At 45.1% G+C, this 25,411-nt stretch overlaps 1 protein-coding gene and 1 long non-coding RNA gene across 13 annotated transcripts; one reads left to right on the top strand and one right to left on the bottom strand.

Moving 5' to 3' along the window:
* Positions 1-2,546: 2,546 nt before the first annotated feature.
* On the bottom strand, positions 2,547-5,125 carry LOC119136604. Of its 3 annotated transcripts, none has more exons than XR_005100779.1 (4): positions 5,075-5,125; positions 4,828-4,905; positions 3,645-3,985; positions 2,547-2,940 (listed from the first exon to the last, which is right to left on the bottom strand). It is a non-coding gene; the product is annotated as an uncharacterized LOC119136604 (long non-coding RNA). The 3 variants fall into 3 exon arrangements; XR_005100780.1 differs by having other exon boundaries at positions 2,551-2,940; positions 3,645-3,775; positions 3,883-3,985; positions 4,828-5,119; XR_005100778.1 differs by having other exon boundaries at positions 2,549-2,940; positions 4,828-5,119.
* LOC119136598 (supervillin-like) lies at positions 3,710-25,320 on the top strand. 10 transcript variants are annotated; one of them, XM_037275147.1, is made up of 40 exons: positions 3,710-3,751; positions 3,899-3,952; positions 7,689-7,752; positions 8,083-8,143; positions 8,220-8,277; positions 8,394-8,542; positions 8,617-9,454; positions 10,693-11,844; positions 12,508-12,681; positions 12,760-12,797; positions 12,872-12,936; positions 13,011-13,147; positions 13,297-13,425; positions 14,592-14,820; positions 14,970-15,029; positions 15,305-15,794; positions 16,369-16,864; positions 17,273-17,402; positions 17,962-18,012; positions 18,583-18,660; positions 19,065-19,221; positions 19,315-19,410; positions 19,505-19,585; positions 19,718-20,074; positions 20,152-20,304; positions 20,371-20,507; positions 20,587-20,734; positions 20,805-20,950; positions 21,080-21,255; positions 21,419-21,569; positions 21,663-21,942; positions 22,002-22,153; positions 22,292-22,397; positions 22,464-22,671; positions 22,751-22,884; positions 23,158-23,313; positions 23,381-23,524; positions 23,624-23,745; positions 24,013-24,168; positions 24,789-25,317. In XM_037275147.1, coding segments are annotated over exons 2-40 (7,548 nt in total). In that variant the 5' UTR covers positions 3,710-3,751; positions 3,899-3,950; the 3' UTR covers positions 24,876-25,317. The 10 variants fall into 10 exon arrangements, with proteins under 10 accessions (XP_037131042.1, XP_037131043.1, XP_037131044.1 ...); XM_037275148.1 differs by having other exon boundaries at positions 3,714-3,779; XM_037275145.1 differs by lacking the exons at positions 3,710-3,751; positions 3,899-3,952 and adding exons at positions 6,523-6,681; positions 24,360-24,381 and having other exon boundaries at positions 8,052-8,143.
* Positions 25,321-25,411: the final 91 nt, after the last annotated feature.

The following is a 25,411-nucleotide window of genomic DNA, read 5'->3' as shown; positions in this document are numbered from 1 at the left end:
TACATCAGCCATTTTAAACCTGAGACATTTTGTGTGGGTCCACTCAGGACATATGATTAAATTTCACGTTGCAAAGGTTAACTGGCTCAGTTGCCGTTAATTTGGTGGTGGTCTAATACATTTGTTAAGCATTGCATCATCATACATTTCACTGAGTATTTATTTTTACGATCATCGGCTTTTTAATCTGTTTGCATAATGTACAAAAAATAAATATATATAAAGTATATTTTAAATATTTTAAGAGGTATTTTGTATTTTCACCATAAAGTTTTATTTCACCACGTGTGTGTGTGTAGATTATAATAATCATACGAAGAGCGTTCCTAATTTTCTAGAGCGTGCCAATGGAAAAGTTTATTTGTGGCGTTTGTCGCGTCGTCTGCGCCGTGTTTCGTGCGTCGCGTTGTCGTCTCGTCTTCCAGCTTACACTCGCCCGCCCGGCCGGCTCTTCTGTTGTTGATCCCATGAAAAAGACAAAACATGGATGGTTTTCAGAGGCTAGCATTCACCACAATGCTAACGTGCGTAACGTCGGAGTCCATTGAAATACAAGTACGCGTCTCCCAAAACACAACATCAATTCACTTGGGTTGTTTTGCTCATAAAAAATGTTTTAAAATCACTTTTAATATCATTATTGCTGCTCTGCTCTCAGCATTAACAAATCATTTCCAGGGGAGAATCGCAATTCTTTGGTAGTTGTACTTTAACGCTACAATGCAATGCTGCAGCTAAAACGCAAATGCTCAAAAATATCTTGGAATTTTTCAATACATACAGGGTTTTTAGATCAGACTTTTTAAATAGACAATAATGGAAAAAAAAGTTTGCAAAAATAGCAGTAGTAGTAAAAATGTCTTTGAGAAGTTGTGTGTGTGTTTTTGCATTATCCAGCATTGCATTGTAACAAATCAACAACGGATGTGTGCGAATTATTTGTCATGAAGTAACATAATTGTTCTGTAGCCTTTTTACACTTGTAGCATTTTAGCAGTTGTCTCAGCATTTCTTGTAAATTTTGATGTCGCCTTACTAAAACATACAAAGAAGTATTAGGGCCACATAGAAAAGCACTTTTTTTTTTAGATTGAAGTCATAATTATTTGAGAACAAAAGGAATTTTTTTTTTGAAAAATTAGTTTTGTTTTAAACATGACGCTTCTTGAAATTGTCCATTTGTATCTGAACGTATACTGTTTTGTTTCTCGCAAGATTGCAACTTTTGTTTTCCCAAAAATATTTAACTGCTTTAAAAAAAAGAATCAAAAGGAGAAAAACAAAAGATGGCTGCCTTCTTTTCTTGAAAATATTTTTGTTTTCTGTTGAAAATAAGCAAAGTTTTCCTGCAAATATATGACATTTTTCTTAAAAATACAAAACATTTTAGCATTGTTTTCAATGTATACCGTTTTTTTTTTTTTCCTTGCAATTTTTTCTAGCCTTTATTAGTGTGGCCCAAATATTCCTTTGTAATTATAACATCGCATCACTTTGCAGCCAAATATATTCTCCAAGTCTACGCAACACTTTAGTCACAGGTCATTTAACAGTTTTACTTGTCAGCGATGAGCCCTCCAACCGGGGGCGCTGTAGCAGAACGAGCATAGTTTGCGTTTTTTTTTGCGCGTGTTTTTTTTCGAAAGGTACGCAAACTAGCCCCGATCATCCAGAAACAGCCCTTGCGATTGGCATGGAGCGCCAACTCTTGAACGTCAATATAATAGAGTCTTGTTGGACTTTTTTTTTTTTTTTTTTCTATGACAGGTTGATGTGCAACGTGAGCAGTGATTATGCACACTTGTAATATTTTCTATTTTCATAAGAAATTTAAGTGCTTTTTTCTACATCTTTTTTTCTTCCTTGCATGGAGTGCAAGTGAGAGGGACAAGGGGGCAAAAAAAAAAAAAGCTTTTTTTCGTAAACTATATTTGCATTTGGTACTCTCTCGGCAGTTAAAATAATTTAAAAAAAAACAAAAAAAAAGAATTTAGGATAAAAGCGACGACGGGCAAAACGTGTGTCTGTTTCGTAGGTTAATTTACGAGACTATGCCAAGTATTTAAAAGCTATTTTTAGATTAAATTTAAAAAAAAAAGTGGAAGAAAAGTCATTCATTGTTTTCTTTCGACATGCCTTTGATCTGTGTATCTATACGTATAGCAGGAGAATCCATAGAGTCATTATGATTGTGCTACTGTTGTATGATACTGCAGTCCCATTCGCAAATAAACTCTTTGCATGAAACCGCCTCTTTTCTCATCAATTGGGATTTTCTCATCAATTAGGCCAGAATACACAACATCAAAGAACATCTACAACTTTATAATTTTAAAAATGTTTTAAAAATGGTAACAAAATAATGCAACTTTTTGTTCAAATGAACATTTGTCTAACCATTTTTTTCCCTGAAATACTTTTAAATAGTATTAAAAGAAAAACAAATAGGCACTTAGTCTGGAAAATGTGCTACCTTTTCACGTAAATTAAAAGTTATTTCAAAAAATAATAATTCAAAACGTTTTCTGTAAAATGCCAACTTGTACTAATATAGATTTTTATTTGTTCATATTTTTTATGAAACACACATGACTTTTCTCTAAAGGAAAAAAAATCTAATTCACCAATGATCTGATTCTGGTTCTGTTTCCATACAAGCTGATCTCTCAGGGGAATTCTCTCCCTTTTTGTCTCTTTGTTGACGCTTTTGTCCGCCACATTAGACTAATTAGCAGGTCTGTGCAGTCCAGCCAGGTCCAGTCAGATGACGGCATCCCGCTGCGCTCCACTTGTGTGCCATCAAAGTGTTGGACAAGTTGGCCCATTTTGCCGGCAGCGTAAGTGAGTTGGCGGGTACACTTGGTTGGAGAGCAGCCATTGTCTCTCATTGCCTTTCAAGAAGCCCGTTAAGATGTCGTCCATTGGGATGCCCTTCCTGCACTGTTTTCATATTTAATTGAATACATTTTATGCCTGTAATAATTAATTTTCTTTTGAAGATGTTTTGGTCATTTTAGGCTACTGTACGTCTATATAAATCATGATATGAAGCATGAAATTCATCAACCAATGAATCATTCAATAAATCAATCAAGAACCAACCTTTTTGAAATTGATAGCTCAATCTTAAATACTGATTAATGCCAATTTAGGGTGACCACTTTGACACACGTTGCTGAAATAACAAATTACATTTACTATTGTAGATTTATTAATAACCAATGCTATTCATTCATGGGAAAGCAACACTATTCCTATACATAAATCTTGGCCTTCCATTTTCAAATGATCTTTGTTTTGTGTACATTTATGGCTAAGCACTATATCACCGTTAGATGGCACTAAAGGACGAACAGAAAGCTCACCAAACTGGACTATTTACAGCAAACAATTCAATTAGCAAATGCACTCAGATGTTGCTCCATGTTTAAGCAACCTTCTGGTATCATAATGTGCCTGTTTACAATCACTGAGTCTGTCTTTAATCCCACTTCTGACTCCCCTGCTGTTGCAATCCCAACAATGTGTTTCAGATTTGACTTAATCCCTCCTGTCATGTGCGTTTACCCCCCGGTTCTGGGCCTGCCCCTGGGGGGTGTGGGGACCCTCAGGCGGCCCAGCAGCCGATTGGACGGGGTTCTTACCGGGCTCCTCCCGGCTATTTATGGCAGACGCCGATCCAGGTTTGAGCCCATACATGGTGGGCCCCGAGGTAGGGTTACCCAGCACGACTCAGCGACCCTCCCCGCCGGTGGGTCACCTCTTCCACTCGCTCCTGGGTGAATATTGCCCAACTTCAAGTGTGGACTTTATGGATTTATTTCTTCAGACAGCACAAAGCCAAGACGCTGCACTTTTCTGCGTATGTTGATTCTTTTTCACCTGCTCTCATCGGCAGTTTGCACCTGAAGAGGAATCAGCAAGCCCTGGACTTGTCCTGCAGGATATTCATGTGAGTACAGCACCAGCCGGGTGATCCTTCCCTCTCATGACATTTAAAGACAAAAGCTGCTATCAGAAGCAATTGGAATGTGGGAGATGTTTTACTCACTTATGCACAACTTTTCTCCAACTTTACAGACAGGGGCGTTGCTAGACCTTTTTTTTTCATTGGCTTGGCCAGGATGACATACAACCTTATTGAGGGTTCTCAGGTGTGTCATTGTTTACCATACTATGCACATTCAGGGTTTCATAAAATAACATTCAGACATAACCAAAATTGTCCATCACACTCCTAATCAAACAAGACCATGTCTAAAAAAAAGTTTTATTGAGCTTAATGCAATTTTCTTTGCTATAGCTTTGCTTTCATGTCCTATCTCATTTCTACTTTTATTTCATGCACTCATTTACTAGGTAACAGCAAATCGGAGTGATTAATCGTCATCTACGGCCAATAACATTCTGCATACTGCAAATATATACAAAAAATATACAACTCAATTCTGCAAATGTCTGTTTCTCAGTGGCCTAGTGGTAGAGTGTCCTCCCTGAGACTGGAAGGTTGTGGGTTCAAACCCCGGCCGGGTCATACCAAAGACTATAAAAATGGGACCCATTGCCTCCCTGCTTGGCACTCAGCATTAAGGGTTGGAATTGGGGGGTTAGATCACCAAATGATTCCCGGGCGCGGCACCGCTGCTGCTCACTGCTCCCTTCGGGGATGGGTTAAATGCAGAGACAAATTTCACCACACCCAGATGTGTGTGTGACAATCATTGGGTCTTTACCCTTTCTTTTCTGCCAAGTGTAATGCAATTGAACAAGTGACATCACCATATCATGAGCATGTCACGTGTGGTTCTCACACAGCTGTTGGCTCACCACCTTGTCCGACACAGTGTGTTGTTTGTGGTGAAAGTTGTGTGCCGCGTGGCGGGCAGGATGACAACAGCACCTGCTCTGCCCATCAGGACACACATGACCGCATTGCCACAGACACACTAAAAGCTACTTGTGAGGAGATTTGGAATGATATGGACAAAAATAGTACCTCAGTAATTGTACAAGTTTGAGTGTGTTCATTTTTGTGAAATAATGCAAAAAAAAAAAAAACTGTTCTTGCACCTACTTTTTTTTATGTTCAGCAGTTTTGTGCCATCCTTGAATGGTAGTTTTGATGTAACTGCATGAGAGGATTTTTTTTTAAAGAGCATATATTTTGCATGTAATTTGTCCATATTGAAAATATTTATTTCATTGACTGGAAATGTTCAAATGTCCTCTTAGCAGTTTGCAGGTTAGTAGTTTAATGTGGAACTTGGCTAAAAAGACTTCAGCCGTTATGTATTATGAAATTCGTTTTGTCTCGCCTGACTTGCGTCCGGGCAGCGTGGGCTGGGTTCTCACTCACTGACAATGTGGATGTGATTGGTTGTTTATCTCTGTGTGTCCTGCGAATGGCTGGCGACCAGTTCAGGGTGTAGTCCACCTTTTGCCCATTGTGAGCTGGGATAGGGGCTAGCATCCCCCGTGACCCTAAACAGGATAAGCCATGTTGAGAATGGATGGAATTATGACATACCCTGAGTGAGGACTGTCAGGTCCATTGGACAGCGCATCTGGCCTCCACCATGGTGATGATGAAATGGCTGATACTTTACCTGGAGCGACAACACGGCGTTGCGATTATTGCAACATAATAATAATATGGGCTGCGCAATCCCAGATCCACACTCAACAACAACATTGAAAGAGCGGGATGGAGGTTTTGACACAACAAGGCAGGCTGCCGTCTTGTAAATACAAGCCTGTGCTGGCGGGCAGGGTGACTTCGCAGCAGCCACTCACAACACATGTTGCCTTATTAGGGGACAGCCGTCTGGGACAAGTGTGTGCGTGCGAGTGTGCGAGCGAGCGTGCTGCCTGCGTGAAAGGGTGAGAAAAAGCATCAGAGTCAACAGTGTGATTTGACACCAGGCTACTTTTTGTACTTCAGCACATGCACATTGTGCATAAATGTTTTGCATCTACCGAATGCAAAATCAATCATTTTATATTTAAACTACATTTGTTTTCATGTCTTATTTTTATTTGAACCCTTTGTATGCACATGTGGTTGTTTTATAAATAAAGTTGAGTTGAGAGTTAGCAATACAACTCTTGAGACAAAATTGTTAGGTTGCATTCAGAAAAGCTGGCTATTCAATTTTTCAGAACCACGACTCAGAAAGTATCACACTAGAAATCAGAAAAACATAAATGAGTGATTGTTGATACTATAGCACCTCAGTGAAAGCCTGGAAATAGACACCTCTTATCACACAATCTTAGACAAGATTACAGCACAAATATGTTAGCCTGCTAAAGCTAATTGATATGCATGAAGCTTCACCTTCAGTTGGTGGCCTGGGAAGCAACATACGTACAACCACCCCCCACCCTCGCTGGCACATTGCTCCAATCCCCTGTCTCGCTGTTTTGATCATCGCGGCTAATTTCTGACTGTAATCTGATTAGGCCGCTGAGCAGCTTTGGCGCCCCGCTGCGCTGTCGTTCTCCGACTCTGGTGACATTGCGACCAGTCCTCGAGGCCGGGCGGTGTTGTTGGCGGGTGGTGGTGTGACCCCTCGGGTGTCGGTTAGCGTCCGCTCGACTCTCGCTGTCCGCTGCTAAACATGTTTCGAAACCCTTGGATATCTGGTTACCATGTCAACCATGTGCAGTATTGCAGCACAGGTAAGGTCTGGTGGCAGTTGTCCTCTTTTCTGCTTTTGGACCTTTGGTCAGATTTTGATATTTGCGCAAAATGTCTGGCCTGCCCCAAACTCCAGGCTTGGTGTGATGTCCAGGTGTCTTCAGTTGATGAGTCCTTTAGGACCTAAAAAAGCATCACGACTGGATAACAATGTTTTATCGTATCGGGGTTCAGTACATGTTGGTTTAACTTTTGTTTTTTACACCTCCTTCCTGTGCTTTGATTTCAGGTGACCAGGTCTCTTGTTTTCCTTCATTGTCCTCGCTTTGCGACCCAAATTAGCTTTAGCGGAAAATATAGATGCAGCGAAAACCCGAGTTGGCGCCTGCTAAGCTGTTTTCTGGCGCTGGCGGCTTTGAGCTTCCTCGGCTGGTTGGCAGCGAGCGAGCGTTTCTGAGGAAAACTGAACTGACTTGACGGGCATGGGGCTTTCCGTACGGATCACGCACACATTGCACAAGTCTTGAATGCGAAAAGCTTAGTACACATGATTGGTTTTGACAGCCAGGGATCATGTCATTTTTTTAATCCGCTTGTCACCTACTAAAGGTTCAGCGAGGCCAAGAAATAGACCCAGATTTGTTCTCGTGATGTCTGGAGTGGTAACTGAATCTGTCTGTGACAAAAAGGGAAACAACTTTAGACTGTTTTGCTCATTGGGGGAGTTGCTATGGACTGCACGTAGAGCGACATGCTAGCCTAAAATAAACTATTGATTCTTGTGTTATAAAAGTTATACATTTTCAATGTATATGTTGCAATATGTAACATTGAATCAACAGAGCCCGGGAACCAAGTCATTTTAGTACGTGTTGTAGGAGTTCATCCAAACATGGGTTCATTGTGAGTGTAATTTAAAAAACAAATGTTAGAAACAGTAGGTGAAAGCACTTTGTATTCATTTTAAACATCCTAGGCACCACCAACTTCACCAATTTCAAACGCTAGTACTATTTTATGGTCTTGACTGAGTGTTGTGTCTTGGCAGGATTTGGATCAGAAGCTGTGGGCAAACTTTGTACCTCAACATCATTGCCAACAGAAGCCTTAAGGTAAGAAACGGTAGCTAGGGGAAGAGAAGAAAAATGTGCTCCTCATGTTTAACAAGTCAATTACATCATGCCATTATTTTCTGGGTGACGTTTTTTTTCGTGCTTGGTCATCAAGACGTAGAATATCAGCAGCACACACCACTTTACAGCTGGTCAGCATTAAATGACACTTTCACCTTGTGTCACCCTTTAAAGATAATCTGGTCAACAGTCATTTACCATAAACCCTTTGAGATGCTAAGCAGGCGTTGAAGGGTTTTTTTCAGCTCCGTTTTTTCTTTTCGTATTCTCACGTTTAGTTTTCAAAGTGATTTCTCCCTGCATGACAAGGCCGCCCTGGTCAAGAGCGTTTCAGATACCGATGCCAAACTCCTGGTGGTTCTTCCCAAGGGTGCGAATTGGTATCTTAATCTCTATGGTTGTTTTTTTATTATCATCCATTTTTTTCAAACAGTTTTAACATTTAGTTTCAGAATTGAAGAAATACTTTGAGGGAGCTCATCCAGCAGATTTCCAGATGAACAGGTATTGGGCCTTTGTTAACTTTACAGTATTAAGGAAGGGAGATAAAATGCTCATATTCTCAACGATTATCCGTATGTGTGTACGATATTTAAGGCAGATTTTGCCTTTTATTTCAGGAAGGAGAGGATCGCCCGGCGTCTAGAAGGGATTGAAAGTGACCCTCCGCCAGTCCTGCTGCCTGGCGGCTTGGTTGCCAACAGGATGCTGGAAGAGGACCCACCGCGATACACCAGGGCCTCGGATACATGCGAGCCTTGTGTGATGGGTGAGCTGATGCGGGACTTTGCTGGACTTGATTAACTGAAAAATCACGGTGTCTTCGCTTACTCTCGACTGCAGTGAGGCACTTAAGTCAAGAGGATCTGGACGCACCCCAAAAGCTGGTGACATCCCCGCAGTGCCAGTCTAGAGAAGGAGTCACCCGCACAGAGCCGATGTTGGTCTACGTCGACCCTGTGACGTTATTTACATCGACGACGCCCGCGTCCGCACCCTCGGACCCGGCCGATCTGAGTTCCAAGGCCGAGCGCATTGCCCGCTACAAAGCCGAGAGACGGCGGCAGCTGTCGGAGCGGTACGGCATCCCCCTAAACCAGGAAGCGGACATTAACTACGCGTCACGCTTCCGTGCACGACTCGACCAAGATTCCGCTGCGGACAGACACTCAGCTGGAAGACGAGATAGACGTCAAACAGAACCGATACATAATCAAACCGGTGGCCCATACCGCTCTGGTGTGGGTAGGGTTTACATGAGGACTCATCCAGACCTTGCACCTGTAATTCCACCAGGCCCAGTCAACACAAACCAAGCTCCAGCCCCTACGCAAGGCAGCAGATTCGCAGAGCAGGAAAGAGCCATGAATATGGAGAACTACCGGAGAGGTGGCGCTCAAGAATGCATATCTCAAAGCAGGGCCCAGGAGCACCACGTGTCTATACCCCAACATCATCATCAGCAGCTGCAGCAGCAGCAGCAAAGTCCTACTCACCACCCCCATATAGATACAACGCATCCAAAGCAGAGTCCAAATTCAAGCAACGACTACAGCTTTGCAGCGGTGCCCAGCTCACCTCGCACTGCTCGTCGGGCCTCACTGCCATCAACCCGTTACGGTATCTCGCCTGGGGATTTGTTCATTGAGCAGCAGGCACAGAGCATCCTCAACAGGCAGGGGTGAGTTCATGAAATGTCTCCTTCATTCTGCTCTGGTCTCAAGGATGAGGTCTCTTTCCTCTTACTTGGGTATTTGGATGAACCAAGTTTCAAAACCTTCCATTTAGGTTTGATATGGTAGTCTCTTTTGAACAGAGCTACTGCAAACTTGGCTTATCATATACGGAACAATAGAACATAATTGTAGAGACCACAATCAAGATATTGTGTTTGTTTTGAGATAGGTGAACATCAACTATTTGCACTGAATAAATCACAGGTGTCAAACTCAAGGCCCGGGGGCCAGATACGGCCCACCGCATCATTTTATGTGGCCCGCGAAGACAAATTGCGCATCAAATTCGTGTGTCTTCACTTTTAATAATATCTTTTTTTTTAAATATTTGACCAGTTTTTACTCGTCTGATTTGAAAACGAGTTATTTGTCAGTTTGTTTTGTAGCTTTTACTGTATATAATACGAGGTGCTCATACGTTTATTTGGGTTGACAGTCATAATGGCCCTCCGAAAGAAGCTATGACTACAATGCGGCCCGCGAAAAAAATTAGTTTGACACCCCTGGAGTAAATGATCTTTTTCTGACCAATAATATGAAATGAGATCATTTCCCGCAGCATACCTGATGATCCCTCCTGACACTATTGTGCAAATATTGGTGAATCACTGCTTTAGATACTAATTAGATGCATCATTACACCCAATGTAGATAGTGAACCTCGCATGATAAACTCCACACCCCTTTCCTGGTTTCCCATACCACCTATCCCTCGCCTTTGTTAATCTTCTGATTGCCACGGAATTTAACAAGAAGAAGTCACTAGCCTGACACAACAGTTGACTATCCTGGCAAGAAGCATCCGTGACAGTTCGACATTATCTTGAGCGACTGGTTTCTTGACACAGACACAAAGGCCGATGCAAAGACACTCGTCAGTTGGCCGCCAAGGTATGAAGTATCAGGATGAAGACATTTCTTAATTAACTTCTACTGATTGTACCACACATAATCACCTCAGACAGTGTGGATGCTGCGACTCACTCGCTCCTAACAGTCCTTACCTTGAAGATTTATTTGCCATAGGTAGCATGTGTGTCAGATTAATCCACCAATGGAAATCTGGTGTGTCAAAAATCAGTTTACCTACCTTACACCCGAATTTAATCATCTGACTGGCTGAATATTTCTGAGGCTGTTTTTTTTTACTTACTGATGGCCCTTGTACATTCCTTTCCCTAAGAATCAGAGGCAGTACACAGAGGCTTCCTGAGTGGAGCACAGACAGACACCAAAGTACCAGACACCGGACTCAGGAGAACCCACTCCCACTCGGCCCGGAACACAGCCAACATAAAACTGTTTCTCAACCTTGGCCAAGTCACCCTCAGTCTGCTCAAGAGTACCACCCTGCCATTGACCATCAAAACCTACCTGTGCCCACCAGCAAACTCTACAGTCCCCCAGAGATTCAACCACGAAGACGAGTGACCTCTGACCAAATCTACACAGCTCACAAGGAGGCAAGGCTCGAGGCAAGGCTGGAAGCAAGGTTGGAGATCGGACAAGCCTCCAAAGAAGAAGTCCAAACCGAAGGTCTGTTGAAGAGCCGGAAAGCGGTTTTGCCATCCGAGATCCGCAAGAGAGAAAAGACTGCGGATGATTTTAACAGACATCCCAGTCAACATGTGGATTGGGAAACTAACAGTCCAGAACAGAGGATAGAGAGTCGGGAAGTCGAGGAGGACTGGCATTCACCCAGAGAGCGAAGGCGAGAGAGGAACACAGAAAAAAGCCGAGAACGAGTGAGGCACCGTCACTTGGGTCATGAGACTCGTGAGGACCGAGTGTTAAGACCCGTGCACGCAGAGAATGCCTCGAAAACCGTCACCCATCCAGAGTCACTCGTGCTTCCGACAGAAAACAGAAGGGAAGCTGAGGAAGATCTTCAAAGACAGCATCAGTACAATTCCTCGAGAAAGCCTCAGGAGCCCAAAGGGGAACACCAGACAAGAATAGAAGCTCGTTTGAAGAGAGTTGACGAGGCTCGACAATGTGAAGTCTCAGACCCTCAAAGGCAGGAAGAATTGCAGAGGAGCGACTCGGCTGTTTATCTTCAGAAAGGTTCTTCTTTACCTCAGGCCAAGCACAGAAGCACAGAGGCCGGCGGAGGGCCTAAACCCAAGACGCGAACCCGCTCCATGTCAGACATCGGAATCAGCCAACATTCTGTCTTACTCCGAAGGGAGAGGTCTCGCGCCACCCACGAGACCTCCTCCAAGCCTGTGCATCCATCAGGGGTGGCCAATGGTGAAACGGGAACCTTGGACACCCGGGTTTCGGTAGCCCAGCTGCGACACTCTTACCTGGAGAATGCCAACAGGAAGCTTGACTTGTAGGTCCGCCAGCATGGGCTCTTTTCGTGTTCCTTCGCATGGCTAACTCTGGGATGCTACTAAAACCCACAGCATACCAAACGAGAGCAGTCAAAGAGTGCAGACCTCCACCTAGGCTAACATTTGGGATGCTAATAGGAGACCCAAGGCCTCCTGCTTAAACTCAACAAATGACAACATGGTGTCATCGAGAAGTGCTTTAACATTCAACTGAATTTCAAACCTGGATAAAAACTTTTGAAATGGAGCTTCTGTCACTGTATTTACACGGTCAAATAAACCAACGAACAAAGGAGACAAACTCAAAGAAAATGTATTTTCCTAGTAGCAATGTGATGATCGTAATTTGAAACCCTAACCTCAAACCCTAACCCTGTCTTGGAACTTTCATTTGAAAACCTGATCCTTCTTTGAAAGCCTAACCCAGACTCGAAGCCCTCGTTTCACACACTAATCTGTCGTGTTTGAAGTCTCACCCCAGGCTTAAAATGCTAACAATGTCAAATTCTCCTTGGCACCAAGTGAGATTATCTGTCAAAAAGATTACGCAAAGTTTTGGTCCTCCACCACTGCATGCTAGGTGTGGCTAACTGGTACCCGCGATTGGTACATTTGCACCCTCACCTGAACTTGGACTCTCCCTCATTCTTTGTTAATCAAAGCGAGATCAACCAGTCCTCAGTGGTGGAATCCGAGCCCACGGCGAGTGGCTTGGACTCCCGGGGAGACAGAACAGCTCGGAGGCCTCGCCGCTACATCACGCCGGGGGACGGCCGCACGTCCGAAAGGAGTCGGACTCAGCCCATCACGTCTGCGGAACGTCTGGAGACTGACAGGTGCGAGAAAGGACGTAGTCACCGAATATTCGATGGCGTTAAAATCCTAATTGGATATTGAAATGTTTGGTGACACAGGTCCCATCTCAGTCCAGCACAGCTTCAAGATGTTGAAGGTGATCACTTATCTGACCTGCACATGCTACAAATTTTAACTTGAAAACCTAAGCCCATTTTTTGGACTTTGTAGTTGATGAAGAAAAACTGGACGAGCGAGCCAAGATGAGTGTGGCGGCCAAGAGGTCTCTTTTCAGGGTAAGTGACTTAAACCCGCACGCACACATCTTCAGGTCATGTTGCATCTGAAAGTCAACATTTTGTCTCGTCAGGAGTTGGAGAAAACTTCGGAGGGCGGCGTTCCCAAGCCTCGATCTCGAAACGCGGCCGTGGAACGTCGTCTGAGGAGGGTCCAGGACCGCTCACACACTCAGCCCGTCACCAGCAAGGAAGTGGTTGACGCTTGCAGGTACAAACACTTCAAAATCCAGGAACCAGTGTACTTTTTTTTCCCCTTGAATATATATTGTATTTTTTGGATGAGTTTTTACTATTATTTTTGACCATCCTGAGTCTCAGAACAAGCTTCATTTAAGTTTGTTTTCACCATTTTAAAAGTGAGCCTTCCACATCATCACACACTGTGGGAACCCACACCAGCACCAGCACCAGCGCCAGCGCCAGCACCAGCGCCAGCGCCAGCACCACCAGTTCAACTGTCGTCAGTACCACCGTGACCACCATCAGGTAACACAACACAATGAGTAAGATGCAATGGAAATGCAAATGAACTGGCAGTTATATGTCAGACATACTAATTTGACTTGGCAAGCAGCACGTGGGCCATCGTAAACAACTCCTGTATTTTCCGGACTATAAGGCGCACCTAAAAACCTAAAATTTTCTCAAAAGCCGACAGTGCGCCTTATAGTCGGGTGCGCCTTATATATGGACCAAATTCCTAAATTTAAACTGGCCCGAAGCATTGTGTCATGAAATCAATCATAAGTGGCCCGCTGAAGACTATGAATCATGAATCAAAAAGACTATGGATCATTATTTTGTGATTATAAAGTAATTTGTTGCGTCTGAAGTGGAAATAAAAACGATAAAATGGAGAATGATTTGACATGATGCATGAATGGTGCGCCTTATAGTCTGGTGCGCCTTATATAAGGACAAAGTTTTAAAATGGGCCATTCATTGAAGGTGCGCCTTATAGTCCGGTGCACCTTATAGTCCGGAAAATACGGTATTTATAATTTGGAATGAGGCTTGAAATGCTCATTTCAAACCCTAATTTAACTCAAAACTATTAATCTTGTTTGAAGCCTGAAATCTTTTTGAAAAACCTGACCTTGGCCTGAACCCGAAATTTAAAAAATGATCGAAGCTTGAAAAGGAATTTAGAACAATTCGCCTTCACCTCAAACCTACATTTCAAATCCTAACAACACAGACAAGTCTTTTCCAGTATTTATTAGTCCTATAAAAAATATTACCACGTGATGAAGAATGTACGCAGCTTTTACGCTCTCATCCTTTGGGAATAGCGATGCTGATATGCCGTCCTACCCTCATGAGCGAGCGCCTTGCTGCACCTTATAGGGGATGGAAGTTGCTGTTTACACAATTACTCACCAGTGATGATCCCCAGCATTCCCTCTTGCTGCATTCCTCGCATTCTTCTAAGGTCCAGATGTCAGATGTTGGGCACCAGAAACAAACAAGCGCAAACCCTTCACGAGCCATTTCACACACTTAACAAGTGACTTGTGCAACTTTATATGACGTGAATCATAAGCAGCAAACCGGGGCTTTCAGTATTTGTATTTAAAACCCAAATGTGTAACCAAGGTTCAAAACCTTAATTTGAACCCTGCCTTGCCTTAACACCTGTACCCTGGTCTCAGTATCCAAGCAGCTCCAGTCCCCCAGAAGGTCGAGGAGAGGCAGGACGAGGATCCCCCCGAAGTGGAGGGGGACGACCTATCCACGCTCAGTTTGGCTGAGAAGATGGCCCTCTTCAACCGACTCGCCCATCCAGCGGATGAAGCGGCGCCGAAAAGCGACAGCGCCCGCCAGCGTCGTGCTCTCGCCCGCTTTCAGACACAGCCCATCACCCAGGGCGAAGTGGAGCAGGTACTTTAAAGGTTTATGCATATGGTCAAATTAAATTCACCCAAGGTTACCATACATTTTAGATTCATGGTAAAATGTCATCCAAAACCTAATATCCTTAACTATAAGACTATGTTCATTCCATAAATAAGCAGCTGATGTCCTCACAGGTGCCTAAGCCTCCTGTTGGCTCCTCAGTCAAGCATATCGAGTCCAAGCAGGGAGAACATGTAAGGTCCAGAAAGCTGATTGGATGCACTTGAATGAGCTTATGAAAAGCTGTCTCCATTTGGCTCCGCCTACATAGACTCGTTATCCCAAACGAGTGGATGTACATAGTAATTGGCATACAGCAGTGATGTCATGTGACTCGCTGTTGGAAAGTTTGTTCACTTCAACTGCTTCTGTTAGTTGCTAGTTTCGCATAACAAGCATGAGCTGAGAAAAACGGTGCATGTTGGTGGCAGGGGATGTCTGATTACTATTTTTTTTCTTTGCTCTATAGGTAAAACACAGCAGTCAAGTCAAACTAGAGCCCCTCCCCGCCTCCGTGCTCCGCTCTGTGGCAGCTTCCCCCTCCCATGCCTCCATCACCACGGTAACCGTGACGCCTGCATGCAGGAGCAGTAGCATCGCTTGTGAAGGGAGTTCTCTCACCCAACAACAGCCCCCTCCCACCACTTCTGACCACCAGGAGAGGGCATTGCGGTACCTCTCTATGACCCAGAGCGTGGGGGACCCAGGCCACCCCAAGCTCCTCCCCCATAGCTCTGAACAAAAACCGGGGGGTCTCCCCTCTCCCACTCCTTCTTCCGGCACTCTTCGCCGGCATCAGGCAGAGGCGGAGGAGACTGACAAGGAGGAGGCGCATGCCAGCTCAAGAGCCCTCGGCGATACCCGGGAGAAAAACGCGGAGGAAGGACGTGGAGGTGGAGGAAGCCGCCCCCTGGGAGAAGAGGCAGGAGGAGACGGCGGCAGCCCAGAACGATTCTCAGGTAGGAGACTAGTGCAGTGTGTGAACAAAAGGGAAAGCGGAGAAAGGGCGGTGGACTCTCCTCATTATCCTCATTGTGCTTCCACACATCATTGCCTGCTAAGTACACGAAGAAGGGGCATTCGTACAAATTTGGGACGCATCTCATTAACATTCCGCATGGATTCTTTTGTCCCCAAAGAGATGGATAGATGGATGGATAGAGCTGGCAACACGGTTTCTGCTTGAGGTGGCCAGTCGTGGTCAGTCGGATTATGCTAACTGGTTATGCAAGAACAAAAGAAATCTTGACTGTGTTTGATGATATGGTTATTATTAGCAGGCTAACTTGAATAGGTGTTACTGGGTCAGAGTAACCTCCGCCAAGGCAGATCAGCACTTACTAGATGGCAACATTTTGGCTTTGAGCATTCAGGTTGTGTAGCAATGTGTGTGTCAGACAGTTCTTTGTCTGAATGTGTCCTGACATTAACTAGCCAAATGTCTTGGGTATCCCACGGCTTTAGTGTTAGGGATGAGAGTGTTTGAAGTGGTACTACAAGTTCTGACACATATTTTGTGTATTATCCTTTCAGACCGGCAGGATCGCACAGCGCCACTGAGACCTTTGATAACCAAAGTGTCCTCCACGACAACATCTCAAACGTCAAGCATCCAGCAGAGCCATCCTTTGATTCAGCCTCCCCTAACTCCACCCAAAACCTTCCTGCTGCAGACCCACACAGCGTCACCAAAGCACCAATTCTCCATCCAGCCATCTCAGTCCCCGCCGACGTATCCCAAACTATTCACTCAGCCCCAGCAAAACCAGGCCACAACTCAGGAATTCCTCTCCAAGCCTTCCATTCAACCGGACCTTCAAGCTCTGCCCAAAGTCCAGGTGCCTCCACCGACTCCGCCAAAACCTCAGGGCTTCCTACAACCTCTGCCCAAGTCTCAGTCCCTGCCGCTAGAGCACAGTGACGACTACAACAAATTCAGCGTCCATTCGATTGATCCGCTGTCCCCCACGGGTTCCGCGGAGCAGCTGCCCTACGGCATGTCCAGCAAACAGATGTCCATCAAGGAGAGGTGAGGATGCCAGATAATGTAGGTCAAAATTACCATTTTAAAGTTAAAAGGGAAGGCTAAGGGTTGGAGGTTTTCTCCTGGTGTTAAGGTTCAGGTTTGGGTTTATTTTGGGTCAGGGTAAACGTCCGTTGACTGAATTGGACACATGAGCGCCATTCGCTTTTATGAACCCGCACTCACTCGGGAGAAGTGATGACACACTTTCTCTTCGATCCGCATCTCGAGTTCAGTCGTGCTTGATGTGACCTGAATTATCACCCTTGAGTGATTGCCTTTTCATGAACTACAAGAGTAGTAGCTGTAGTCGTCCGGTGGAGAGCAAGGCAGAATACAAACAGACTGTAACAGCCTTTGAGAGTTAACACTTTTAAATCGTATATTTCAATAGTGTTTGTACATTTGTGTCAGAGTGGCCCTGCTGAAGAAGAGCGGTGAGGAAGACTGGAGGAACCGGATCAACAAAAAACAGGAAGTGGCAAAGGTGGTGTCCACCGAGGTACCCCATCACCAAGAGGAGGAGCCGACGCATCAGAAGGAGGTGCAGAATGTACAACAAAGACATTTACCACATATACTATTACCGTATTTTCCGGACTATAAGGCGCACCGGACTATAAGGCGCACCTTCAATGAATGGCCCATTTTAAAACTTTGTCCTTATATAAGGCGCACCGGACTATAAGGCGCACCATTAATGCATCATGTCAGATTTTTAATCCAAATCAAATCATTCTCCATTTTATCTTTTTTATTTCAACTTCAGACGCAACAAATTACTTTTTAATCACAAAATAATGATCCATAGTCTTTCTGATTCATGATTCATAGTCTTCAGCGGGCCACTTATGATTGATTTCATGACACAATGCTTCGGGCCAGTTTAAATTTAGGAATTTGGTCCATATATAAGGCGCACCGGACTATAAGGCGCACTGTCGGCTTTTGAGAAAATTTTTGGTTTTTAGGTGCGCCTTATAGTCTGGAAAATACAGTGGATGATGCCTGCTTCTTTCATTTTGTCACATGATGAACCCCATGGACAAGATTACCCTCCCCAAATATACCCCCTTTCTTACCACCTTTGTGTCCTCCCACAGGAGGAAGAAGAGGTCATCCATGACCACTCCGCAGTGTCAGATCAGCTGTGGGTAAGGTCCGCCTCTCAGCCAATCAGCATCAAGTGGGTGCTGCGTCATGCAATCACAATTGCAGCTTCAATGCAGCTCCTTTGCATGCTGTTTGGAGCACTGGCATGGCTTTTTAGAATAGTGGTAACACCATTTTGAAAAACCTCAAGAAGCCCAACAAGACACTAGAACTCAGTTAATCCATCAACTGCAGTTGTGTTACGTGGATTGTTGTCTGTGAGGCAGGGGAGATGTCTGAGTGTTGTTTGTGATTGGGTGCGTGAGTTAGGGGGCGGGGTTTATGTGTCTTGAAGGACTGAGTGAGTGAAACAGCACTTGTATGGCTTTTTGCGGGCCTTTGTGTTATTTGTAGACCCATAACATAGTCTCAAGGCCATATACCTGAAAAGATTCCGGAAGATGGCTATTTTCCAAAACCTTAAACGCAGCTTCCTCTAGCAGTTTGATAGGATTAAAACGGCAGTAAAGTAGAAAAATTGCTCTTGAATCTAACATGCATGGTCATGCGTCCTTTCCCTCCCTCTCTCCTTCCTCTTCCTTCCACTCATCCTCCCACCTCTCCATCCTCAGGAGCCTGTCTTCTCCTCCACTTTTTCTCCTCCTTTCTCCCTCGGACAAAAGTGTCGGTACATTGACCATCACGCTCAGGTAAGCAGGGCAGCCATACTTGGTGTGTAACATTTTTTTTTTTACATCCTGGAGACAATGTATGCTGTCGTGTATCTTCTGCTTGGTTTGATGCCATGTGAGTGGTTGCTCTTATCTGGGAGGCGACTTGTTTCAAGATGAGAGTTAGGGTTGTTTTTAAGAGTTAATGTCAGATTTGTTCAAGTTTGTTTTAGGTTATAGTTTGGGCTCGTACATATGGTTAGGTGTCAAAGTAAGGTTCGGTGGAGTTAGGGTTGGAGATTTGCATAAAATGTCACTTGGGTCTTCTGAGGGCATTTTAGTCTGGGTTTTGTTAAAACCTTCCAGAAGAACAATTCCAAACAAATCCCACCTAAGATAAACATGACCGTTGCAGACAAAATCACATTTTGTTGTTGTTTCAGGCTCAGTCGGTCCAGAAGGAAGACAAGGAGGCCCAGATGACCATCGAGGAGAGGAAGCAAATGATGTCGATGCGAGAGGACGCCTGGAAGGGCAAAGGCAAAGGTGCGGCCAACGATTCTGGCCAGTACACGGTGGCTGCTCGCATGGTTAAGAAAGGTCAGAAGAATATTTATTGGATGTCGTTTTTTTAGACTTTGTACCTCACCTCCGAGGGTTATTTTATCCTCTGTCATATGTTATTTTTGTCAGGTCTGGCTGCCTCTTCCTCAGTCATCGGGCCGATCCTTTCCCCCGTCTCCACCAAGCTTAAAAGCAGCTCCTCAGTTGTGGGGAAACCTCAGGAGAGTGCGTTTGAATTTTGTACCGCATCTTTCCCACACAGGAAAATGTTGTGTGTTTGCTAAGATGACCTTGAATGCTATCTGTCCATCGAATGCAGACATTGAAGCTAGACAAGACATGGAGTCAGATAAAAAGCTGGACAAGTTGGAGACCTTCTTGGGACGCCTCAACAGTAAAGGTACAGTATATTCGTAATTTGTTTGTTGACAGTACTGCAAAGTGATGATATTTTTCCAATGAACCAAACAGGTGGTTTGGCGGTAGGTCATTTTTATCGGTCTGTAATGTTCCAACTTGTGCTGTCCATCAGTGTCCGAAATCCAGGAGAGCACCCTGACAGTCACCGAGAAGACGGTTAAGGAGGTGATGAAGCTGGACGACGAGATCTTTACTAACTTCTACCGTCGCGTGGCCGAATTCCCAAACGTGCCTTCGCGTATCGAGCTCAGCGAAGACTTCGACGCCATTTTCGGCTCACGACAGGGCTCCGGCAGACTGACCTCTGCCGTGGTCAGGCACAAGCGCTCCGTGCGTCCATCCAGGAACGTGCAGGCCTCCCGCAACCCGGTCAAGATGCTGGCCGCCCGCCAGGATATACAACACGAGTACACTGAGCAGAGGCTCAACGTGGCTCAGCTGGAGAGCAAGAGGATGTCCTCCGATAAGAGTGAGTAAGACAAGACACTGACATCTATTGTGGTGATACCCAAAACAAATCAACACTGGTCTTCCTCTGTCTTGCAGTGATTAAAAGCTCAGAATATTCAGATGCGGCTCTGGCAGGTCTGTCCAGTAAAGAGAACTACAGCACAGTGACTTTACGCAACGTCGCGGAGACGCCTACATCTAACAACAGCGCTATCCCGTACAAAAACCTCATGCTGCTGCACATCAAAGGTCGTTAGGGTTTTCACTCGAGATACCCACCCGGGCCCTTGTCTCATTCAAGGAATTCTCTTGCAGGTCGTCGCCACGTTCAGACCAGACTAGTCGAACCTCGAGCGTCGTCGTTGAACAGCGGTGATTGTTTCCTGCTGGTGACGCCCGAGCATTGCTTTGTATGGATAGGAGAATTCTCCAACGTCATTGAGAGGGCCAAGGTCTATTCATTTTTATCACATTATTATCGGTACTTCGTTTTTACGACAAAAAATTGATGGATGTTTTTTTTTTTTGTAGGCTATGGATCTGGCCACGTTCATCCAAACAAAGAAAGACTTGGGCTGCAGAGCAACCAAGGTACAGACCATCGAGGAAGGAGTCCACGTGCAGAGTCCGGATTCACAAGAGTTTTGGACCATCCTCGGGGGACAGAGTGCCTACCGACGTAAGAAGTCATGCAAGGTTTTAGCTACAAATGGAAAAAAACTCGACACACTTTCTGTCTCGGTGATTAGCTGCCGGTCCACCGGAGGAGGACGACCGCTTTGAGAACGCCATCGTGGAGACCAACTGCATCTTTCGCCTCATAGATGACAAACTGATGCCAGACGATGACGAATGGGGAAAGGTCCCTCGTTGCTCTTTGCTGTCATCCAAAGAGGTCAGCACTGGTGCACCCAAAACACCACGGACATTCCTTTTCACTGAAATGTCCAAACTTAGCGTCAGCATCCCACGGTCGCATTTTAATTTGTTGAAGTTTTACTGTGGCTCGTGGTCTGCGTTCCAGGTCTTGGTGTTGGACTTTGGTAGTGAGGTGTATGTTTGGCATGGCAAAGAGGTGACACTGGCCCAGAGGAAGGTGGCTTTTCAGCTGGCCAAACATCTCTGGAATGGTATCTTCGACTACACCTGCTGCGACATCAACCCATTGGACCCTGGAAGCTGCAACACCCTAATACCGAGGTAGTCGACACTGGATTATGACGGGCACGTAGAGACCTAAAAAAAGAGTCCTGGGCTCCCAATGTGGTCTTGGCCATTTGAAAGACTGTCAGAAGGATACCAAGTAGAACTGGTTCACCTTGAACAATTTCTTGCTCATCAGTGTGTTCATCTCCTGGCACAGGAAAGGCCAAGGCCGTCCCGAATGGGCGATATTCGGCAGGCTGACCGAGCACAACGAGACCATCTTATTCAAAGAGAAGTTTGTGGACTGGTCCGAAGTGAAGCCGCCAGTATCACCGACAGAAGAGATCAAGCAGCTACCAGAACAACAGGTTTTCATTGGATATTTGTCGATTATACTGGTCAACTTTGCAAACCACAAGCCTTATTATTAGTATTTACCGCTCGCTTGTCTGTTTTCCCAGAAGTCCACAGGGCAAGAGTGCCGGCCGTTCGACATCAACCTTATGCTGCCGCTCCTCCAGTCGTCCGTGTCTACCATCTTGGATGGCGTGAATGTGGGCCGAGGCTACGGCTCAGTGGAGACCGAGGACCGCATGAGGACTCAGGAGATCAGCACCGTCTCGGTGGACGTGTGGCACATCCTGGAGTTCGACTACAGCCGCTTGCCACGCCAGAGCATCGGCCAGTTCCACGAAGGCGATGCGTACGTGGTGAAATGGAAGTACATGGTCAGCACGTCAGGTAAGTCCTGCTCGGTTGTACGCACTGAATGATTCTAACCTGTCGTGTTTTTGTTTCAGTGGGACGCAGAAACAACCCAGAGGTGAGGAGCACCGGACCAGGCCGGGAGAAATGTTGCTATTTCTTCTGGCAAGGTCGACACTCTACTGTTAGTGAGAAAGGAACGTCGGCCTTGATGACGGTTGAGCTGGACGAGGAGGGAGGGGCTCAGGTAGACATACGGGACTCTCTTTATTCTTTTTCACATCACTTGTTACTAGGTAGATTTCACAGGACTTGAGACTCGCCTATCGAGTCATTAAAAAAGTCATATGATTTTAGGATCACTGTTTTTTTTCTGCTTAAAAAGGTGCAAGTGCAGCAGGGCAAAGAGCCTCCGTGTTTCCTTCAGTGCTTCAACGGCGGGATGATCATCCATGCTGGAAAGCGGGAGGAAGAGGAGGAGAACATCCAGAGTAAAAGCATATTTTTAGTCCATGATACGTTTTTATCCATTTGTGGCATTCACCGGCGTTTGTTAGGCGAGTGGCGTCTGTACTGCGTCCGCGGCGAGGTGCCAGCAGAGGGCAACCTGCTGGAAGTGGCGTGCCACTGCAGCAGCCTGCGCTCCCGAGCCTCCATGGTCCTGCTCAGCGTCGACAAGGCAGCCATTTACCTGTGGCATGGCTGCCAGACACAGGAGCACACCCGCAGTGTGGCTAGCACAGCAGCGCTCAAGATCAAAGAACAGTAATATATATCTTTTTTTTTTTTAAGATCATTACATGTTTGATTATATGATTAAATCATATCAAACACTCGTGTTCAGGTGTCCTCTTGAAGCTGGACTCCACAGTAGCAGTAAGGTGACCATTCATGAGTGTGATGAGGGCGTGGAACCGCCAGGCTTCTGGGAGGCTCTGGGTCATAAGGACAGGAAGGCCTACGACTGCATGCTGCAAGGTGACAACAATTCCAAAAGGTTTTGACAAAAATATTGAGAAAACTGCATCAGGGAAAAAAAAAGCCTGAAATGTAAGGTTTGGACAAAAGGATTGTATGTATAGTGGGTGAACAAAAAAGAAGACAACGTAGAAGATACTTACTACAGGGAGTGACAAAAGTATTGGGTCAGTTACGTGGAGTGGGAGAAGTCATGAACAAAATGTGGAGTTTGGGCAAAAGTAGTGAGGCACCTACAGACAACATAACTGGGGGAAATCATTTCTTTCTCAGACCCTGGAAAATTCAACTTTACTCCACGGCTCTTCCAACTGACCAGCACTTCAGGAGAGTTCGTGGCGACGGAGTTCTTCCACCCATCCCGCGCTCCGGACCTCGTCAGCTCGCTGCCCTTCCTGCAGGAGGAGCTCTACAATGTGGCGCAACCCGGTGAGGCTCATCTCACAATCGATTTTCTCTTTCTTTAGTTCGTGTTTAGACTGTATGGCTTTCTCAGCGTTGTTCCTGGTGGACAACTTCCACGAGGTCTACCTGTGGCAAGGCTGGTGGCCTCAGGACAGCGAGAGCACTGGATCAGCTCGCATACGCTGGGATGTGGACAGGAAGTGTGCCATGGAAACGGTGCTACAGTATTGCAAAGGTAATCTCCTGAGCCTAAACATCCCCTGAACCCTTCACCCATGACAAACGTGCACAACAGCAATAACACTTTGTTGTTGTTGTTGTTGTTTTTTTACAGAGAAGAGTGACAGGAAGACTCAGAAGTCCTACCTCATCCACGCTGGACTAGAACCGCTCACCTTCACCAACATGTTCCCCAGCTGGGAGCACCGGGAGGATGTGGCAGAGATCTCAGAGAGGGTAACGTCATGTTCAGGGGCGGTCCTAGCTTGAATTGTGCCCTTTTTGGGCCCCCCCCCCCAACCCTACAGCAAACAAAAGTGCGTTGATACTACAGATTGTTAACACACAAAAAAATAGAAATAGAAAAACTGAAATAAATAAATAACAGGCGTACACAAATGACAAGAGTACCGTTATACTACAAAATGTCAACGATACAGATGTTGCCAGAATGCATTTTGTATGGTATGCTTCTCCTTAAACGACATTTTTTTGTGGCTGCAGGAAGCAGAGGTGTGCAACCAGATCATCCTGGTGGAGGACGTGCTGGCCCGGCTCAGTCAGAACATGTTCCCGCTGGACCAGTTGCGGGCCCGGCCCCTCCCGGAGGGTGTGGACCCTCTCCGCCTGGAAATCTACTTGTCAGACCGTGACTTTGAGGTCAGAGAGATGCACCTTGATGTTGCTTTTGTTGATCAATTTAAACTCAGTTTGGGGGTGGTAGGCTAAACTTGGCAGATTGTGATGTCACCATTTGGTAACATTCAGAAATTGAGACGCAGATAACAGAAATCGGTATTATTAAAACTAACTTTTCCATATTATGTCCCGTTTTAATTCTCACTTTTCAGAGCAAGTACTAGGTGCATTGAGGTAAGATTGCCCCTTTGACTTCTCGAACTGCCAATTCACATTTCTTGCGCACGATGACCGCCCTTGAAATATAAGAACCGACTGATGGGAAGTACGCTGGGTTGCATTGTGGTCATCTGCAGCCACGGATTTCCTAGCATTCTTTGCGCTAAAGTCTTCCATACTGTGTCTTCGAAACGCACGTATGTCACACTTTCACGCGCACTTTCCTCTCGAGGAATGAATGAATGAATGCATCACTACTGCAGTGTACGAAGTGAAGCATGACAAAACAACAAGCCACAGAGATGGACACCAGGAGCTGGTTGCCAGCCAATTGCATGGCACAATCTGAAAAAAAACCAAGCATTCACTCTCACAATCACACCTAAGTTGTTAATCGGCCTACCATATGTGTACTTTTGCAGGAGGCTTTGGAGATGAAGAGGGACGAGTACGAACGTCTACCAGGGTGGAAACAGGTCAACTTGAAGAAGGCCAAAGGACTGTTTTAAGCATGTTGCATTAAAGATGGAACAAGAAAAGCACAAAAGGAAAGAGAGTGAGAGAGAAACCGAAATATACAGGAAAAAGACGTGAAGACTTGAAAGGCACTTCCTGGTCTAAATCGAACCATCGCAACACCAATGTGTTGCTTTTTGTGGATTTGACACCACTTTGCACAAGTGTGCACTTTTGACATCAGTGTTTATGTAAAGGTTTGATTCCAAATGATGTATAGTGCCTTTGCTGAATTGTTTTGTGTACAGTTTCTACAAAGACATTCTAGTGTGACGTCCTTTTGGCATAAAACACATAGAGAATCCAAAATGGAGTCATCTCGTGTCTCCTGCTTAATAAATGAAAGCACTTTTGAGCCCACTTTAACAGAGTGAGATTTTTTAAAAACAAAATGATGGTGTTTCTATGGAATAAATAAATAAATGACTAAAACAATGAGTGAACTATTTATTTTTAAATCATTAATTCTTGATTCATTGAGACATTAAGATTTTATGTCATTATTATTATTATGATTATTAAGATGACG

This window comes from Syngnathus acus, chromosome 17 (assembly GCF_901709675.1).
Source record: "Syngnathus acus chromosome 17, fSynAcu1.2, whole genome shotgun sequence".
Classification (NCBI taxonomy): Eukaryota; Metazoa; Chordata; class Actinopteri; order Syngnathiformes; family Syngnathidae; genus Syngnathus; species Syngnathus acus.
The sequence above is the reverse complement of the archived record's forward strand: the minus strand, read 5'-3'. Positions and strand labels throughout refer to the sequence as shown.

What these genes read in the sequence shown, in the direction of transcription:
- LOC119136598 (XM_037275142.1), top strand. Translation starts at nt 6,621, where the DNA reads ATGTTTCGAAACCCTTGGATATCTGGTTACCATGTCAACCATGTGCAG. An exon ending in AGCCGACGCATCAGAAGGAG is followed by an intron (nt 17,403 to 17,961) that starts GTGCAGAATGTA and finishes GTCCTCCCACAG; the next exon opens with GAGGAAGAAGAGGTCATCCA. An exon ending in CTACGACTGCATGCTGCAAG is followed by an intron (nt 22,885 to 23,157) that starts GTGACAACAATT and finishes TTTCTTTCTCAG; the next exon opens with ACCCTGGAAAATTCAACTTT.